The sequence below is a fragment of the Sus scrofa genome, chromosome 1 (genome assembly GCF_000003025.6).
Source record: "Sus scrofa isolate TJ Tabasco breed Duroc chromosome 1, Sscrofa11.1, whole genome shotgun sequence".
NCBI lineage: Eukaryota > Metazoa > Chordata > Mammalia > Artiodactyla > Suidae > Sus > Sus scrofa.
In genome coordinates, this window is record NC_010443.5 from 216,563,575 (window position 1) to 216,585,025 (window position 21,451).

The 21,451-nt window shown below is 41.1% G+C and overlaps 1 protein-coding gene across 1 annotated transcript in view; it reads right to left on the reverse strand.

The window, feature by feature from the left end:
• PDCD1LG2 (programmed cell death 1 ligand 2) overlaps positions 854–21,451 on the reverse strand; it is a gene marked incomplete at its 3' end in the record, with an annotated part of 35,906 nt that continues 15,308 nt past the window's right edge. Inside the window, 3 exon segments of the mRNA NM_001025220.1 lie at positions 854–903; positions 7,164–7,301; positions 13,282–13,548. Of these exon segments, the coding sequence (NP_001020391.1) occupies positions 854–903; positions 7,164–7,301; positions 13,282–13,548 (455 nt within the window).

Below are 21,451 nucleotides of genomic sequence, written 5' to 3' on the forward strand. Positions count from 1 at the left end.
AGCTGGACACAGACCCGGGTATCTGAAGGTTTTCTAGTGGCAAGTCTTCACAGCTGGTGTCTCTGGAATTTGGGGGATAAATTCAACAGAATTCAAAAATGGACAGTGCTGAATAGTCTGAGTAGCATATACATAGTTATTTAGAAATTTTTATAAATTGCCTACTGTTATTTTAGTGAATTCATGAACTCGTGTCACACCATGTGAAACCTAGGTTACAAAAGGAAAGGCAGCTTTCCCAAGAAAACCAAAAATAACTATTTTGCAACATGACACAAGCTTTTCAGTCTCTAACACATCACTTCCCCAGCGTCATCCAACAAGCCTGAATGATTTCAGCAAGCTCACTTCTCTGGGCCTCTAGAGCACATTCTGTCTTCCACAAATTCCAACACTAAGCCTGTTAACCTCATGAAGAGAGCTCTATATCCCCAGCATTACCCTTAACCCACAGCCCCCCAGAATGTACTTAACTGTTGCAAAAACATCAGCTGTTGATTGCTGTCACATTTGAATATCTTCCCCTTGCTGTTAAATTTAACCATGTTTCTAAGTATGTGAGCCCAGATATCCTGTGTAGTATTTTCTAGGAGTGTTTAGGAATAAAGACAGACTAAAGCTACATATTTGTTCTTTGGCTATAGAGCAGATACCATCTTTGCTCTCCAAGAATGGTATGGAACAACACAAAGTTGCAAGAAAAACTAGCTAAAATGCCACTTAACAGGAATATTCTGCACAGGCCTAAGCTATTCAGTTGCCCTTGATGCATTAATGGAATAGAGGTTATTCCTTAATTTAAGCTGGGAAGAAAAAAGAGGTGAAAAAGAGAAGTAAAATCATGATTACTCACAGCTCTGTTCACTTCCCTCCTTACTGTAATGACAGATCTCTTTGCTGTATCTGAAAAAGAAAAGATACAGAGATGGGTTAAGATTAATGAGAAAAGTGTTCTGTTCATGAGCTAAATAATGGCAGAACAAAAAGTAAATCCAAATAAATCCACATATAGTAGTCCAAATATCCACTGTGGCTTGAGACCTTAGGCTGAATACAATGTAAAACCCTACCCTTAGGAGACAATTGTGATAAAAGAAGGCCCCCCACTTCCCAGTCTGTTGGTTGTCTGTCCATGGCCCTCAGGTGCTCAAAGGCTGAAGGACTGCTAATTTGGGCATTAAGCCCAGGAAATGTCACCAAAATTCTCTCTCCCTGTTCTGCTTTAGCCTTAAATGCCACTTCCTTCCTGCCTTCCCTACACAGAGCAGAAGATCTGATCAATTAATTTGCACTAAGGAGTAAATGACTGATACTAGTTCAAAGCAACTCAGGGGGCAGAAGCATAAATTCACATGATATGATGCTGCTCACCACTGTTTCCCTGGTTTCATCTCTTTTTCAACCCCTGATTTCACATGTTCTATCCCAAATTGACTTTTTCCAGCTTGATCCTCATGTGTTGCAGTTGCTTGGGTTACTAACCTCAGTCCAATCCTAATTCTGCTTTTGCTCTGCACGCCAGATTTTTAGTAACTCCCTCATAAACATGCTGACCTTGGCATGAACTTTAAGAGTTTCTATTCAGCATTGCAGTCTCCTTCAAGAGTGCTTGTATATGAAAGAAGCCCAGTGGCATTGCCCTTGAATGTTAAGAATTTCACTGAAGGCCTCTAATGCCTGAGGTCAGTGCTGCCATTTTCTGTGGTTCTTATGCACACATAAGCCAGTGTATTTGGCCTTTGGTTTAAATCTCTACAAAGATCTGGCTCAGTCTTTTAGGGTAGTGCCACTCAAAGGCAGGTACTGGTAGGTGAACTGTTTGTTAGCAGTCCACAGTAAGTATAGCAATTGAGCGTAAACATTTAGAAACTTTTATAGTAATTCTTTTACTATGTTAGGGCCTTTACTGATCATATTTATTGAAATATCATATTTATTGAATCCAATTGAAATTGGGCTTATCATTTAATGTGTTTTTTCCATTTCGCTTTTTAGTAATTCATTTTAGTGTGCATTACAAAAGCACAAATCCTGGCATATTAGAAATTTAAAAAAAAACCCTGGTTCTTTACCATAGACAGTTTGAAAAATACTGTTCCTAAGATCTGAAAACCTGTTCTGCTCTCTATAGCTGGCAACTCCTAATGGATTTCATTCTAGCCTTTGTCATTGGCCCAGCAAGTCAATGAACAAATCACTCAATTCTTTTGGGTTGAGATTCTCTCCTTCCATTGCTCAAAGATGATGCTATTCAGATTGAGCCAATTTTTATTCATCACTTTTGCAAAAAAAAGACCTCAAGTTTTGGAATCAGACCTGTGTTGAAACCCCAGAAATATTTTCTGAACTTTAGTTTCTTCATCTGTAAAATAGATACTACTTATTTCCTCAACAAGTTTTTGTGAAATTAACTGAAAAGAATTTTGTGAAGTGTCTAGCACAGTGATGCTCAAGAGAACTTTCTGCAAAGATGAAAATATTGTACCTAATAGATATAAAGAAGGAAATACTGCTCTATCCCATTATGGTAGCTACTAGCCCCATATGGCTATTGAACACTGATAATATATGAACACTTAAGGAGTTCCTGTTGTGGCTCAGTGGTTAATGAATTTGACTAAGAACCATGAGGTTGTGGGTTAGATCCCTGGCCTTGCTCAGTGGGTTGAGGATCCAGTATTGCCGTGAGCTGTGGTGTAGGTCGCAGACTCGGCTCGGATGCCATGTTGCTGTGTCTCTGGCGTAGGACGGTGGCTACAGCTCTGATTAGACCCCTAGCCTGGGAACCTCCATGTGCCATGGGTGTGGCCCTAGAAAAGGCCAGAATATATATATATGTATATGTGTGTGTGTATATATATATGTATGTGTGTGTGTGTGTGTGTGTGTGTGTGTGTGTATATATATATATACATACTTAAAATGTGAACAATCTGAACTTTTATTTAATTTAAATTTAAATAACCAGAAATGGCTACATTGTACAAAGCCGGTTAGCATGTGCACCTGCGTGTAGGAGGTTCAACATCTAAAATTTTTTTGAACATCTGTATATGCCAGGTAATGTTTTGGACACTGGATATACATTGATGAATAAAAAAAAAAACCCCAAAACCCCAAAGTCCCTGAATTCATGAAAATTAAAGATTAGAAGATGAAGCAGAACTTGATACTATTTTTGTAGTAGAAGTTGCCAACTTTTTCTCTGGAATCCAGCAAGTCCCCCAGGAACCCTAAACTTTTTTTTTTTTTTTTGTCTTTTTTGCCATTTCTTGGGCCACTCCCATGGCATATGGAGGTTCCCAGGCTAGGGGTCTAATTGGAGCTGTAGCCGCCGGCCTACACTAGAGCCACAGCAACATGGCATCCGAGCCGAGTCTGCGACCTACACCACAGCTCATGGCAACATTGGATCCTCAACCCACTGAGCAAGGCCAGGGATCTAACTCACAACCTCATGGTTCCTAGTTGGATTAGGAACTCTAAACTCCAGGAACCCTAAACTTTTGAATGGTTCCTCTTAAATGGAAGTGGTAAAAATAACATTTTATGGACTGACAACAGCTTTCCTATACACATCAGTGTGCAGAGTTGGTTGCTGAGACATAAGTGGGTAAATCTGTTTAAGGGCCAAAGAGCCCTCTGGGCAGACCTGTTTACTTGGCTCTCTGATAGACAGAAGTTCAGGACAGCAATATCCTCAAGAGGAACTCAAGAGAAGGAACTTAGGACTGATGTCCCAGGCTCAATATGAAGGCCTAGTGCAGAAAAGGCTGGCTGGGCAAGTTGTGGTTAAGGCAAGAAGTCCCTTCTGCCTCACGAGCACATGAGTGTTTTCCTTTAGGATCAATAGCAGAACATGTGAGGGAAGCCAAAAGAGTTGTCATCTTGTACCACTCTGGTCTATGTAAGGATCTGGACTGGTATGGGTGCCGCATAGTGATGAAGATACTCAGGGAACAGAAATGTTGCTTGGCAGTAGAACTAGCAGCCACTCAAAACCAGGGCACTCTGGTGAATTGACTTAGCTCCCCAGTAGACTTCCTGCTTGTTTGGAAGCAGCATGGGACTTGTGGGCTAAGTAAGCCTATGGATAGTTTGTGGGAGGGGGGAAGTATATGTTGTGAGAGAGAGACTCTGGACTTCTCAGATAGGCATGTGGGTGCTTGAGGCATTGGAAAATTAAAAGGAATAAAATTTAATCTATATCTCAAGCTATTAAAACAGGTCCTAAGATATGCAATGTTTGCTGAGTATATTGAAAAGAGAAGTAGGTGCTATGGAAATATCTGACAAGGGGATTTAATGTAATGGGTGTGGTGAGGGAGTAGAGTCAGGAGAGGCTTAAGTGACAGCTTAGCTAAGAGTTAAAGGATGACTCAAACTCAGGTGAAGAAAGCAAAGAACACTATTTTTTTTTCTCCTTAGGGCCACACTAGTGTCCTATGTAGGTTCCCAAGCTAGGGGTTGAATCAGAGTAACAGCTGCCAGCCTATGCCAGAGCCACAGCAATGCGGGATCCAAGCCACATTTGCGACTTACACCACAGCTCATGGCAAGACCACATCCTTAATCCACTGAGCAAGGCCAGGGATTGAACCTGCAACCTCGTGGTACCTAGTCAGATTTGTTTCCACTGCGCCACAACGGAAACTCCAAGAACACATTTTTAAAAGAGTGAATATTATACGTGAAAATTCAGAATTCAAAGAATGAGCTGCCTCTGAGGACGAGAAAATTCTGTACGGCTAGGGCTTGGAGAACAAGGGTAATGGTGCTATAGTATAAAGCTGCAGCTGTGAGTCATACCACCCGGGGCTTGTTAGGACTTCACCCAGTGAGTAATGAGAAGCCCTGGAAGAGGTGTGAGCAGAGAAGACATGATAGGTTGGAGAATGTAAATGCCTGTTCTAGCTAAAAGGGAAGAGAGACCATATCAGGCAGGAGTGGACTCAGGGAGATAAGGCAGGAGAACTCTCCTCTATTCCACACAGTGGCAGTGAAGGGGGATCAATAAGCTGCAAAGTGTTATTCTCACATTACTTCCCATTTTACAGATGGAAAAACCACCTCAAAGAAGTTGGGTGATTTGTGCAAGACCAAAGAGCCAATATGTAACAGCACCACGTCCAGACCTGGGCTTATGATGCTGGTTTAAAGCTTTTTTTTTTTTTTACTGTTGCAGCAATTCTCAACCTTTTTCTGTGATACGTGTGTTTGCGTGCATGGCAGATGCATTTCCACACAGGTATTGCGTACTCCGTTGTAAGAAAGCAGATTCCAAAGCACGAGAATTAGAGAGAGGGATTATTATATAAGCAATGATGATTTCACTCTGGTTCATCAAAAACTGATGAGTCATTTGCACATCTATTTAATTAACTCATATTAGTAATAAGTCTCTCCCATTCAAGTTGTGTGAAAATTGCATCCAGCTTGGAGCTACCGATATCTTCACATACTCTTAAGATTAGGATGAGGGGAGGATTTCTTTCTTCTGCTCTTTTTTTTTTTTTTTTTTTTTTTTTTTTGAGGGCCACACCAGAGGCATATGGAGGTTCCCAGGCTAGGGGTCTAATCGGAGCTACAGCTGCTGGCCTACGCCACAGCCAGCCACAGCAATGTCAGATCTGAGCAGCATCTGCAACCTACACCACAGCTCACGGCAACGCTGGATCCTTAACCCACTGAGCGAGGCCAGGGATCAAACCCGCAACCTCATGGTTCCTGGTCAGATTCGTTTCTGCTGCGCCATGATGGGAACTCCTTTCTGCTCTATCTTTAGGAAATGTGAGCCCATTTCATTTTCCCAAAGCAAATAGGAACAGCAGACTCTGCTGCTCATTTGTAAAGGTACTAACGGGTTCTCAGGCTGCAGGCCTGGAACCTTGGTTATAAAGTTCTTTCTGAGAGATACGTGTGGGGGAGGTAACAAAAGAATACAGAAGATAGGGCTCTGATGAGCTGCATCTGCTGTGACTTTCTGAAATCACAGCTTTGCAGAAGTGATTCTATTTGGTCAAAGTTCTCTTGGGCAAAACCCTGTAATTCCTCCTTTATGGTGAAGAGCCCTTCCCCTCAACTTCTAAAATCTCTCTTTCTTCCTCTCCCTCCTGCCCTCCTCTCCCTCCATCGTCTTTTCCCTCCTTTTCTCTCTCCCTTCTTCCTTCCTCTCCCGCCCCCCCCTCCTTTCTTTTGACAGTAGTTCTTGGATCTTGGATTCCACAGTAGAGGGTTTTGTGTCAGTACCCAAGATAAAGCACACATACGTCAAAGGACAAATAGAGTATGACAATATTTCATGGCAGATGGGAATACAGAAGTTAGGCTTTGAATGTAGGATAACAATCACCTAAAAGCCACCCTCCCAACCCTCAAATAGTGACCACTCCAGATTCCTAGTGAATTATTCCTAGATGTTATTTCCTTTCCTATAGGCTGTGTATAGATCTTGGGAGGAGCTCACTGGGTGCTGACAAAAGGACAGTTAGGAAAGCACCAGATAGGTCTGTAGATATTGGCCTAGGCTCAGAGGCTTCAGGTGTGCTGTGTCCCAGCTGGCAGAATAGAAGAGGAATGGGTTGACAAGAATATGACAGGCTGAGAAGGGACTCCAGGGGAACCGCTAAAAATCCTCAGGGCACCCACTACCAATTAGGTGCCTTCCCCACCCCCAAATGGCCTCACACTTTTTTCCTTTCCTTAACCAGTCAGAAGATTCAGATTCCTGGGGCAAGGAGGGAGGGAGCGGGCCCAGCCCAGCTCAGATCCAGGATGGGGAAAGGAGGAATGAGAACTAAAGGAATCCTCATAAAGGACGCTGGCATACTCTCACAAGTGAATTCTGACCACATAGCCGACTACATCGCCAAAATAAGTGATCTCACGAAGCTAATGACATTTGTGTCAAAGAATGAAGCAAACCATTTCGGTCACAGGAACAAAACATTCCTTTAAAAATATTCAGTGTAAAGATTCCAGTTCACTGAAGACCAGACCCATTTTCTTCTGGGGAAAAACCAACAGAAAAAAACCCCAAAACAATTCATAAGCCACAAGTGGATTTAGCTTGAAGCTGGAACGCTATAGGCCAGTGGGGCCAAGCAGAGCCTCACACTGCAGACACCCAGTGCACTTGGTAACTGTGAATAAGACTCATTTACCTTTTCCAGGATAAAACTTCTGGCAGAGCTGTTTTCTTAGGAGTATCATTGTGGCTATGAACATTAAAGCAATGATGAAGGAGGGGATGAAAACACGGAGCAGTGAAGATGCAGGGGTCTTGTGGGTTTCCATATCACCTGGTGGGAAGAAAAGCACCAGAATCCCATTACATGGTAGCTTAGAGGTAAATCAATAAATTGACCAAATGAATGGCTTATAACCAACATGGCGAATTTGTACTGAGCAATTACTCCATGCCACATACTATTCTATGAATGCTATAATAGCTTCTTTATCTGCACAACTACCCTATGAGGCAGGCTCTACTATGACCCTCATTTTACTGATGAAGAAAGTGAGGCACAGGGACCTAGGTCACTTTGCCAAAGTTATACAGTAAGTGACACAGCCAAGATACAATCTAAGCTGCTGGATTCGATTACATGCTTCTTATTCTGATATACCTACCATGTCATTTCTCTCTCTCTCTACCTACCTACCTTTCTTCCTTCCTTCCTACCTACCTACCTAGCATCACCATCTCTCTTTCCAGTAGTATAGTCCTTCAGCCCTATATGTCTCCACCTTCCTTTGTCAAGCACTCATAGTTTATTTCTTTATTTTATTATTATTATTTTTGCTACATTTGTGGTATATGGAAGTTCCCAGGCTAGGGATCAAATCAGAGTTGCCTCTGCGACCTACATGACAGCTTACGGCAATGCCAGATCCTTAACCCACTGAGCCAGGACAGGGATCAAACCTGCGTTCTCATGGATACTAGCTGGGTTCTTAACTTGCTGGGCCCCACCAGGAACTCCACACTCACAGTGTTTAGAATCTTTACCATCAGACATTCAATTTCCAGGATTAACAAAATCCTTTTGAAAAAACAGAATACTGTAACTCCGTGTGAATTTCTACAACTAACCCTTTTCCTGTCTCAGCTAATTAAGGTCTGAAATGAGAAAAAGATGAATTTAGCAGAGAGGTGGATGAGAAGAGCAATTCTGGAGGTTGGGGAAAGCCTTGTGAAGGGGAGCTCTGGTTAGAATGAGGGCCCCAGACTGACAAAGGGCAGGGCAGGAGGGGGTTCAACTTAGGGAGATGGAAGGGTACCCAGGGTAAATTTTGCCCTTTCCAAAAGACTTAATTTTGCCTCATGGAGTAGCTCCTAGACAATAAACATAAAATCCTGGTCCAGGAAGAACCTGGCAAAACTGCTCATGAGGAAAGGCTTAGTCCTGCCAGCTGTTCTCTCCCTTCCCCATAATAGTGCTGTCTGAGAATCATAGACAGTTTTAGCTGAGAAGGGATTAGATTTAATCTGAGGCCCTTGTTTTAAAGTTGAGAAAGAAAGGCTTCAAGATGCTAAGTTATATATCTAAGGTCATCACTGCTGAGTAAGTGGCAAAGCCAGGATTGCCAACCTAGGTCTGCCTGACCCAAAGCTCAGGATCCACAGGTATTTGTCACTATCCATCCAATTGTGATGAACATTAAGAAAGAAAAGCATTAACAAGTCTGGTTCATCCACACACTGGATAATCCATATTTAAATTTTTTGAGGTACAATTGACATATACAATTATATCAGTTTCAGGTATACAACATAATGATTAGATATTTATGTAAATTGTGAATGATCACCACAATAAGTCTAGTTAACATCCCTTACCATACAGAACCCATATTAATTACAATCTTCTAGGAAGTACTTATGAAGTACTTGCTGCATGTAGCACATTTAAGTCAAGGAGTCCTGGGATCTTCACTTTCCCTACAACAGGAGAGGTCTCGACCTCAGTGCCTTTATGCAAACCTTGGTCCTGTGGAGGTTTCTTCATAGTCCTTCCACACACAGAAGCTCTACTTTTCCTGAAGACTTTCTAACACTGAACAGGACATCAATTTGCTTAGACTGTAAGTATTCGAAATGCAAAGACCTTCTCTAAGTCGTCTCCTAATCCCCTATAAATCCAAGCACCAGATATATGAAAGGTGTCAATAAGGTTTTCTTGGGCTGAATTGACCATCTGTCTATCTAGCCCAACTCACCCAATCTTCCTTGTTATTAGTTACCTTGTGACAGATGACTGCTTATCCCTTATATCCATTCTCCATTTCTTCCCTACTATCAGCTAGGTGTTAGGTAGACAGACACATGGCTTCTCTGAGACTACATTTCTAAGCTTCCCCTGCAGTTAGGTGTGGCCAGCTATGAGAACTAAGTTCAGGCCTAGAGAATGGATCCTTTGAATCTTGACCTTCAAACACTGATGTGTCTCTTTTTGAGGGCTGAAACATGAATGTGGCAGTGACTCAGCTTTGACAATTCAATAGGGATAACATCCTAGAGAAAGACAGAACAACAGGATGGATTACTAAATGACTTTATAGAATATAGCATCTTACCTGCTCTGAACTACCTTCTATCTCTGAATGTGACATGATTGAGAAATACACTTCTGTCTTGAGTCACTGTATTTTGAGGTCTCTTAGCTTATATCCTAATATATATTCTCCTAAATAGTTTCATAATAATTACATGCTACTTAACAATGATATGATGATGCAGTGGGAAAAATATTGGATTTATCCTTATCTGCAGCCCCATGCACTCACAAGGAAGCCATGCCGCTTGTTAAAATGCCTTATTTTTTCCCCCTATTTCCATCCTGTCTGAATGCTGAGGACTTTATAAATTTCATTTACTCCTCACAATAACCCTATCAGGTATCTAATTATTTACCTTTTGCATTCTACAAATGAGAGATTGAGTTTTAGGGTGGCTCAGTCCTGTTCATGCTCTCAAAGCTAGTAGGTAGCAGAGAGAAGATTTGAAATTCAAGTCCATCTGACTTCCAAGTCTATGCTCTTGACCACTGCCAAAGAGTCACCACCAAGTCTTCTAGCAGGACTTCTCTGCCAGTCCTACAAGGATCTTATTACAGTAATTTTCTATATTATAGTCCCATTACATTTCCTAATGAAAATGCAACACTGGCTGAGCAGAAGAAACCTTGCTCCAAAAGGAAATGGTCTTATTGCTCTTTAATTTATTGATTGAAAATTAGCATGTTCAGTCATTTATTCTAAAGCCACTGGAGCACCTCCCACCCCTAGTCTCTCACTATTGTATTTGTTTTGTTCATTGACTTCTGTAAAAGCATTTTGTGGGTCACAGAAGTCAGCCATGAGCAAGCAGCTCAACTTATGAGAATGAGTAGAAAGGGGACAGTCATAAGACAACTTAAAAATGCCTTTGAGAAACAGAAGCAAGAGCTCGTGAAAGGATGTGTGACTGTGGTTATTCTGTTGCTGGTACTTGTACCACAAACTAGGGAATCATTTAACTGCTCTGATCTGGCGGTCCACATGGACTGGCAGCTGGGATGTTGGGACTGGAATCATCAAAGACTAAGTCTCCAGACCATTAATCTCATATTTGTTGAGCACTCATCATGGGCACTCAGATTTTGCTTGAATTTGGACATAGAGAAGACTTATGTGAATAATTAAAATACATGGAAAGTAAAATAGCAATGAAAGTGGAACGACAGAGTCGCAGGCAAACAAACAGTGCAGGTACTTAGTCTTAGGAAGAGAGATAAGGAAAAGATTCCTTGAACCCTGGGGTTACCTGAGCTGCCCTGGAGAGCTAATGAAGAAGGTGAATAATGATACTTTATGTGGAAGAAACTCCTGAGCAGAGACAACATGGTGATGGGAGAGCAGGTTTAGAGAGTACAGGGTGAGGAAGAGATCCATGTCAGGGATATGATGAATATAAAGATGGGAAGCGTGGGTAAAACTAGGTTGAGAATCTCTAACTGCACAAATATTCCTCCACCTCCCTGCCAATGGCATTCGTGAGCAATAACCTAGGAGCTCCCAAGCTCTGCTGCAGACCCCACAGGTGCCTCCCATGATTGCAGACTATTCCTTCAGCTCTGCTGGCTCCCATTGACAGAAGGCCCAGCTTACTTCATTCTTAACCTCTCACTGTCTCAAGGCTTCCAGAGGAGGGGTCAGTCTGCCCCTGCACTTTTCTACTATGAAGAAAAAAACCACTGATGTAATCAGTGATGCAACAGGTAGATTCAAGTTATTTCCAAATTCATCTTATTCAGGCCTCTGTTTCCCAGGGAAGATTCTTATATAAATGTCATTTTGAAAAACTGCATTTCATCCCAAGTATCAGTCAGTAATTAACTAGGCAGAAAATCCCATATAACAAAGAAGAGTTCACTAAATAATTCTTGGAAAAAAATGAATTTCTCAGGGATTAATATTTAAGCCTCTAAAGCTCTTATACAAATTTGTTATAACTCAGTTTTTGTTTTTGTTTTTTTTAATGGCTGCACCCATGGCATATGGAAGTTCCCAGGCCAGGGTTTGAATATGAGCTGCAGCTGCAACTATGTCAAAGCTGCAGCATGGACAATGACAGATCCTTTAACCACTGCATTGTACAGGGATTGAACCTATGCCTCCACAGAGACCCAAGCCTCTGCAGTTGGATTCTTAACCCACTGCACTGCAGTAGGACCTCCAGTTGTAACTCAGTTTTTATTAAGTGACCAGTCTGGTGGTCTTAGCTATGATAAAAAGAGAGGTAGAGAATGGTGAAAGGTCAGCTTGCCTAATTCACTATTCTCACTCAAAGTTGACCCTAAAAATGGTGTGTTTCTAATGTCTTCATTTCTATCAAGGTCTTTAGCATCACTTCTCTCTTTTACGTCTTCACTTTATCATAATAATTTAGTTAGAATGAAACTGGGATAACTTTACTGTTGGAATTGCGTAGAGAAGTATGGATAGGTGAGGAAGTGGGGGAATTTGGGGTTTGGAGATAACAGTGGAGCTGGCTGCATCTGAAAACAGTATCAGGAAAGATTTTTTTGATAAAAAGAAATTCTAGGAAATTAATGATGAGATGGGTACTGAGTCTCTTCAAACTTCCCAGTCTGGTCTGTGGGTTAGGGCTAGCCCATGATAAAATTTAATTTGCAGTAGAGCAGGTATCTCTGATGCCCCATGGCTGAATGTGGCTAATGATGGATGGTTCTCTGCAGATTCTAACTCACTTTCCCCTGACAGTCTGGCCTCAACAATGTGCTGCTTCTATGCCAGGGCTCCCCCAGTGCTGAAGGTTGGTTTCTCTCCTCATCACTACCAGTGACCCGCTTGTGGAATTTTTACTTCTCATCCCCAAGAATTCAGGCTCTTCTGACCTCCACAAGTGTGAGCCAATAAATTTGTTGTTTTAAGCGCATGACGTTTGTAGAACAATAGGAAACTTTTTGCCTCTGGTAATAAAATGACCTGTCTCTTATGAAATGGTTATGATACTGCATGTTAGTGGTTCATACTTAGTAAATGAATGTTCCTGGCAGGTAAAACATTGTCAGACTCCACAAACTGAAATATGCTGGTATATGAGGTTCTAAAGTATGGGATTCAGCATAGCCAGCAAAAGCTCTGAAAGACTTCTTTTTAAGAGGCCAGTTTCCCTGGAAAACCCTATAACCCTTTGGCTAGCACCAAAGCCAGCAAAGTAATATTCATCCTGCTGACTCAGGACATTGTGTCAAAACACAGTGAGTAGCCTTTGTGATGGATATTTTCCCTTTCCTCTTTGGCTCCATTCTCTACACTCCAACACTCAGTTCTGAGCTCTGAGAAGTTGATTTTATGATGTGTCAGTGGACTTCTTATTCTCTGACTTTCAACTGGGTTCAGCCAGTGGGAAGCACCAGCAGGAGACTGGAGGGTGAGAGGAGAGTGAGGTTGGGGGACCCATTCATCAGCTTCTTCCCTTTGGAGTTGATGCAGGAGCAGCATCCCTGGACTGGAGGCCACAGCTCCTGTCAAGTGCCTTCCCTACAGTTCCCTTCTCCAGGTTCCAATAACCTCTCCAAGAGTAGTAATTGTTTCCCCACTTTTGAAGCCTCAGCTGTCCTGCACTCCCTTTAGCAGTTTCTGTAAATGCTGATCACATCTTCATAAACAGTCCCTTTATTACACCTTCCTCAGATGACTCATTATGAATGCGCCATCCATTTCTAGCCTGAACCCTGCTTGGTAGAGCTAGGAAAGGTGGGCAGTTCTTACCTGGGACGATGATGGCTAAAGTAAATTCCTTCATGTTGGCATTCCAGAACACACAGCTGAAATTTCTACCAGGGTGTGGCTTTAGGCGCAGAACACTAGTGACCTGGTAGAGGCCTTCAGATGTCTTGGTATAGCTGGTGTTGGCAGGAACGCTGATGTTCGGCCAGGACACTTCTGCCAGGGGATAACCTTCACCCTGGCATGTGAGCTCTATCTCATCTGTTCCTGGGACCTTGAGGTTGCGAGTCTTTATTTTCTTGTAGGAAGCTAAACAAAAGAAGAAAAAAATAATAAGTCTCTTTTTTCCGATTCCTGTAGATTTCTGTACTCAATGCTGTGAACTGAAGTTTGGCACTTGGCATCAACTTCTACATGGAGTAAAACATGAGCCAGCCACTGCAGCTGCGACCTGCAGCACCAAATGGAAGAATGGGCTTTCAGATAGTTAGATATTTTCAGGAGAAGATTTTATGAGCCCAATTCTTGCAACTCCTTATACCTAGAAAAACACTAAAATCCGTCAATGTCTATGAGTAGTAGTAACCTTCATGAGACCAGCAGAAAATTTCTGTAAAATGTGTGCATGGCTGCATCCACCTCCCCCTTCACCTTTATGACTTATATCTGATATTCCCCCTTTCCTCTTTGGGGCAGTATTTTAGAGCTATCCTGGGCTGTAGTTAGTGGGCAAAGCAAAAGCTGTCATGGTCACATGTGAGAACAGCCACTCCCAAGGGTGGGCCAATGAGCCCTGAAGGAACTCAGGAAAGCATATCAAAGGAGTGATTCCTGTAAGCCCAGACCTTTTTGTCTTTCCATAGAAATGGTTTTCTGTAAATCTTCTGTAAATCTGGTTATCTATAAATCTTTTGTTCCTACTACCTCCCCATTGTTGCAAAAACTCAAATATCCTAGCTTCCACCCTTGCCTTCTCAGAGTGGCTTCTTGGGGCTCCCTGAGATGCTGTTCCCAGGCTTAAGTCCTAATTTCACCCCAAATAAAACTTAACTCTCAACTTTCAGGTTGTTGTTTTTTTTAGTCGACAATGCCATATGAAATAAAATCATCATTATCAATATTAAGTAATAATGGCTTTAATTTTTAAGTATTTCCTCTGTCCTAGATATCACACTATTTTACATACATCAAAGGATTTAATTCTTACTATACAACAAAATAGCATTGTTGAAATTCCCGATTTTTGCTGGAGGTAAATGAGGCTAGAGAGATCAAGGATTTCAGAGGCACAGGTCTATTAACTTGTGGAGCCAATGTACACACACAATGAAGACTGATTCAAAACTCAGTGGTGCTTTATACTGCCACATTCTGTGGCTTCCCATATTATTGCAAATTATCTCACAATAGAGGATTGGAGAAAAGAGAGAATGGGTAGATAAAGTCGCTACATAACCCCCATATCTCATTTTATCTAATACTTTTTCTAACATCTCCAGGAGAATATTTTCTTTCCACTTCCCCCTTTCCTTTGTCCTTTTGAGATTAGGAGGGGAAAAAAAGATCTACAATCTGTCTGTAAATAGTCAAGAATTGGGTATATTTATTAGTTACCTCCTTCTCCCTTTCCCCTCCCCCTCTTCTCTACTACTACTTCTTCCTCTTCTTCCTCCTCTTCCTCTTCTCATTCTTCCCCTCCTCCTCCTCTTTTTTCTCCTCTTTCACACACACACATTTCTGTGCAATATGTATTGAATAAATCGATCAAATATGCCTCCCTGTCTTCTAGAAAACTGATATCTAAAACAGATACAGGGGAGTTCCCGTCGTGGCGCAGTGGTTAACGAATCCGACTAGGAACCATGAGGTTGCGGGTTCGGTCCCTGCCCTTGCTCAGTGGGTTAACGATCCGGCGTTGCCGTGAGCTGTGGTGTAGGTTGCAGACACGGCTCGGATCCCGCGTTGCTGTGGCTCTGGCGTAGGCCGGTGGCTACAGCTCCGATTCAACCCCTAGCCTGGGAACCTCCATATGCCGCGGGAGCGGCCCAAGAAATAGCAACAACAACAACAATAACAACAACAACAACAACAAAAATAAAAAAATAAAAAAAAACAGATACAAGTGACATTGAGAGTCACAGGCAGACACAAGGACAAATTGTCCAAATATCTTCAATAATAGCTAGAAATAAATGACTATAAACCACATATGCAGATACCAGAGAGTGTGTAAAGTAACCTGTTGATTTTTGGTGAGGAGGGTATGACACTAGCTTTCATTAGGTAGGAAATACTTCTTTAAGAATTTCAATACAATCTTTGAAGTAAAGATGTATATATGGGACAGATGTAATGAAAGTTTTTTTCTTAAATTGTTGGCAAGAGTATTTAAACTGTCACAAACTGTGAAAAGTGATTTTATATTGAATAATAATGGTCATGTAGAAAATAACAATTATGTATGATTTATTAAGTGTTTTCCAGGTGCTGACTTTATGCCCTGTGCTTTACATATTGCAGAGGTGGAAGGAATATTCATGATCCCTCCACAATTTTTGCCCCTTGAGACCCTCCCTTGTGTGTCTGTGTGTTATGAGTTGCTAATTTGATTAGTTACAAAGGCACTCACTGGGTCACAGTTCACTGGAGAGCAAGGTGACTTCACCTTGAAACACTGTTTATAAGCTGCGGCCTCCTCTCGAAGATTTGTTGCCATGCCCTTAAGCATGCTGCTGGCCTGCCTGTCTCAAAAAGCTCTCACATTTTCCCTGATCACAGTATTCAGCTTGGGCTTGTGACTGGGTGGGTGGGGCATATGTTCTTATCTATGACACTGGATGGATGAGTGACTTTATATGGTCTGATCTGCAAACCTGGACTCTTAGGTTAAAAGGAGGGAGCTAGAAACAAGAGGCCTAGGTCATGTTCTCCAGTGCAAATTACCAGAGAAGCCCTAAAGTTGGGAGAGGGGAAAGGCGGAAATGATGTGCTCATCCAGTTATTAATTTTAAAAGTGGAGTTCATTTCCCATTTGGCTACTGATTCCTCTGTGTGTATTGCTCACTTAGGAACTTGGGGAGGAGCAAGGGGTGAGTAGCTCTAAAACCTGACTCCACCCACTTAATATACATCATCTCATTAACAGCACACAAGGACCGTATGAGGTAGGCAAAATTCATAAAATAAATTTATTATTTAACTAGTAATAAATAAGGAAACAGCTGGAATCTGAGTTGGTTGCAGGGACTTGAACTCATGCCCTTCATGGGTACAGCATCCTGAATTCTGCATTGGAATCATTATAAGAGAATGAGTCTGCGTAATTGCAAAAGTCTAGGGAAAAAGCAACATACATAGGAAGAGGGATATATTTACTAGGGGGACTTAGGAGTACCCAGAACTAGAAGAAGATGAGAAGAATCAAGTTCTGAAGAGCCTAGTATAGGACTTGAACTGGTTAGACTCACCAGTTTCCTTGGAACCAGTTGTGGTTTACTGCTAGCAATCTAATAATATCTGAAGCATGCATTACGAGTACTCACTCTATCTCATTTATATTATTTTGTCTACACTTACTATCCCTTGGTTTTATGTCCTCATAAATTATTTCATCCTATTATGTTTTAGATTATTTCTGTAAGCTCTGATGTTTTGGAGGGGCATGGAAAAGAATAAATGGATTCATAGGAGTAGTGTGATATGGGGGACGGCTTTGCCTGCTCCTGCAAGGTAGCTCAGGACAAGGAGCTAGTCTTGATTGCTGAGCTGATAGATGATTTCAGAGGTAGAAGTGCCAGGAATCAGGAATTGGGCTGAGGCTCTGATTTGGAATATATAAGTGAGGCAGCAGATGGAAGAGATATTCAACTAAAAGAATTGGCAAGAAACAACATGATCAAAAAGGGATTAATCCCCAAAATATATAAATAGCTCATACAGCTCAATATCAAAAAACAACCTAGTCAAAAAGTGGGCAGGAGACCTAAATAGATATTTTTTCCAAAGCAGACATACAGATGGCCAACAAGCACGTGAAAAGATGCTCAACAGTGCTAACTATTAGAGAAATGCAAATTAAAACTACAGTGAGATATCACCTCACTCTAGTCAGAATGGCCATCATCAAAAAGTCTACCAATATCAGATGCTGGAGAGGGTGTAGAGAAAAAGGAACCCATTTACACTGTTGGTGGAAATGTAAATTGGTGCAGCTACCATAGAAAATAGTATGAGGGTTGCTCAAAAAACTAAAAATAGAGTTGCCATATGATCCAGCAATTTCATTAATTCCTGGGCATATATCCAGAAAAGATGAAAACTCTAATTCAAAAAGATACATAGGAGTTCCCGTCGTGGCGCAGTGGTTAACGAATCCAACTAGGAACCATGAGGTTGCGGGTTCGGTCCCTGCCTTGCTCAGTGGGTTAACGATCCGGCGTTGCCGTGAGCTGTGGTGTAGGTTGCAGACGCGGCTCGGATCCCGCGTTGCTGTGGCTCTGGCGTAGGCCGGTGGCTACAGCTCCGATTCGACCCCTAGCCTGGGAACCTCCATATGCCGCGGGAGCGGCCCAAGAAATAGCAACAATAACAACAACAAGAACAACAACAACAAAAGACAAAAGACAAAAAAAAAAAAAAAAGATACATACACCCCAATGTTCATTTACAATAATCAAGACATGGAAGCAACCTAAATGTCCATTGACAGATGACTGCATGAAGAAGATATGGTATATATGTATGTGTGTGGGGTGTGTGTGTGTGTGTGTGCATATATATATGCACACACACCCCCCCACACACACATACACACACACCACATACATAAACACAATGGAGTATTACTCAGCCATAAAATAGAATAAAATAATGCCATTTGCAGCAATATGGATGGACCTAGTGATTATCATACCAAGTGAACTAAATCAGGGAAAGACAACAATTATATGATATTGTTTATGTGTGATATCTAAAACAATGATCCAAATGAACTTATTTACAAAACAGAAATAGAAAACAAAAGCATAGTTGCCAAAGGGTAAAGGGGGGGTAAGGATAAACTAGGAATTTGGGATTAACATATCTACTTTATATATAAAATAAATAAACAGCAAGGTCATACCGTATAGAAGAGGGAACTATATTCAATATCTTCTAATAACTTATAATAAAAAATCTAGAAAAGAATATATGTATATATAAATGAGTCATTTTGTTGTATGCCTGAAACCAACACGACATTGTAAATCAACTACACTTCAATTAAAAAAAATAAAGTAAAAAAAATTTTTAAAAAGAATCAGCAAGATTTGGAGGAGGGATAGGAGCTCACATACTACATTTATACAATATTAAAGACATCTCTACAGCCTCCTTCGTATTCAGGAAGTGGCTGAAAAGACATCATTATCAGCAACACACAATGGGGAAGCTAGACTGAGGGGGTTATTCTTTAGAAATATGAGGAAATTTTGGAATTTTAGAGGTGGAAGTGATCTTAAAATTCTACTAGTCCAACTTAATGCTCAATGAGAAGTATCTTCTCCAGCAAATTTGCTAGATAACTGTCTCGATAAATGTTCAGCATGCATTTGGAGATAATGTGTATTCTCCAGTTGTTGAGTATAAGTTTTATATATGTCAATTAGATCAAGAGGGCTGTGTTGTTCTACTCTTCTATTTCTTTCTTTCTTAGGTCCACACCCATGGCATATGAAAGTTCCCAGGATAGGGGTAGAATCAGAGCTATAGCTGCTGGCCTATGCCACAGACACAGCAATGCAGGATCCAAGCTGCACCTAAGACCTACACCACAGCTCTTGGTAATGCCTCATCCTTAACTTACTGAGCGAGGCCAGGGACTGAACCTGAATCCTCATGAATACTAGTTGGAATCATAACCCACTGAGCCACAATGGAAACTCCCTCTACTCTTCTATATCTTTTGTGCGTGCTTTACCAGTTATAATAGAGAGAAGTTGAAACCTCCAAATATGATTAAGGATTTGTTTATTTCTCCTCTAGGTCTGTCAGTTTTTGTTTTAGATATTTTGAAGCTATGTGGTTAGGTACATACATATTTAGGATTGTTATACCCTCCTATTGGATTGATTTTTTTCTATCATTATGGCATGTCCCTTTATATCTTTAATATTAGTTTTTCCTGATTTTTTTTTTTTTGGTCTTTTTAGGGCCCACCCTCAGCATATGGAGGTTCCCAGGCTGGGCTCCTAGGAGTCTAAATGGAGCTACAGCTGTTGGCCTACACCACAGCCACAGCAACACCAGATCCGAGCCACATATCTGACCTACACCACAGCTCACGGCAATACCAGATCCTCAACCCACTAAGTGAGGCTAGGGATCAAATGCGCAACCTCATGTTCCTAGTCAGATTCTTTTCTGCTGTGCCATGTCAGGAATTACTTTTTTTCCTGATATTAATAAACTTCTATATAATTAACTTTGGTTAAATACATCTATGAATGGAAGTGCCTACTTCCAGGAGTGGTCATGGCCAGGCTTAGACAATAAGAAAGTTAAACTTTCATTGGGAATATCATTCTTACGCTATGCCAAGTCAATTTTGCTTCATGGTAGTTTGAACCCATTGGTACCTATTTGTCTGGTTTAGCAAATAACACATAGTAAGCATAGTAGTTAAGAACATGGGCTTCAGAGTCTGAAAGGTTTGACTAGGCTTAAACCAAGTGCTTGTTACATGACCTGTCAAGCCTCATGTTTCTCATCTGTAAAACGGGTATGACAAAATGTCATTAACAGGAGTGTTAGGATGATTAAATGAATTAGGCACCTAGGACCTAGTAAATACTCAGTTTAATACTGGCTATTATTATTATCTCTTCCATACAACAAGGCAACCCTTTAGGTATTTTTGTTTTTTGTCTTTTTAGGGCCACACCCATGGCATACGAAGGTTCCCAGGCTAGTGGTTGAATTGGAGCTGTAGCCGCTGGCCTAGACCACAGCCACAGCAATGCCAGATCTGAGCTGTGTCTGCAATCTACACCATAGCTCACGGCAACGCCAGATCCTTAACCCACTGAGCGAGGCCAGGGATGGAACTTGTGTTCTCATGTATCCTAGTCAGATTCATTTCTGCTGAGCCATGACGGGAACTCCCCCCTTTAGGTATTTGAAGATAACTGGCAAGATCCCATAGAGTCTTTTTAACTTTAGGTGAAACAGGCCTACTTCCTTCAAACATATCTCACAGGACACAGTTTTCAGTCCCAGTTCCAGATAGAGGTATTTGGATTCACTTTAATTTGCCAATGTAACATGACTTATTTTCTAGATATTATCTAAGCAGCACAGAGTATAGTGTAACTAATTATTTCTTATGTGCTGAGCACACTTTAGCCCCAACTTAAGGGTTTTTGTTTTGTTCTGCATTTTATTGAACTCATTTTATTTTGTCATTTTTATATTGTTTTAAATTTTTATTGAAATACAGTTAATTTACAATGTTGTGTTAGTTTCAAGTATAAAGTGATTCAGTTTTATATAGAAACATATATATATTCTCTTTTAGTTATTTTTCATTATAGATTATTTTGAGATATTGAGTATTATTCCCTGTGCTATTCAGTAGGTCCTTGTTGGTTATTTATTTTATATACATTAGTGTATATATTTTAATCCCAAATACCTAATTTATCACTCCTCCCCTACCCCTTTGATAACCATAATAAATGCTGGAGAGGGTGTAGAGAAAAAGGAACCTCCTACACTGTTGGTGGGAATGTAAATCGGCACAATGCCTATGGAGAAGAGTATGAAAATTAAGCACAGAACTACCATATTATCCAGCAATCCCAGTCTTGGGCATATATCTGGAGGAAACCATAATTCAAAAAGATACATGGTGTCCTGTCGTATATTTAAGTCTTTCAGCCATTTGGAGTTTATTTTTGTGCATGGTGTGAGGGTGTGTTCTAGTTTCATTGCTTTGCATGCAGCTGTCCAGGTTTCCCAGCAATGCTTGCTGAATAGACTTTCTTTTTCCCATTTGATGTTCTTGCCTCCCTTGTCAAAGATTAATTGACCATAGGTGTCAGGGTTTATTTCCGGATTCTCTATTCTGTTCCATTGGTCTGTCTGTCTGTTTTGAGAAGAAAACATAGGCAAAACACTCTCTGACATCAACATCATGACTATTTTCTCAGGTCAGTCTCCCAAAGCAATAGAA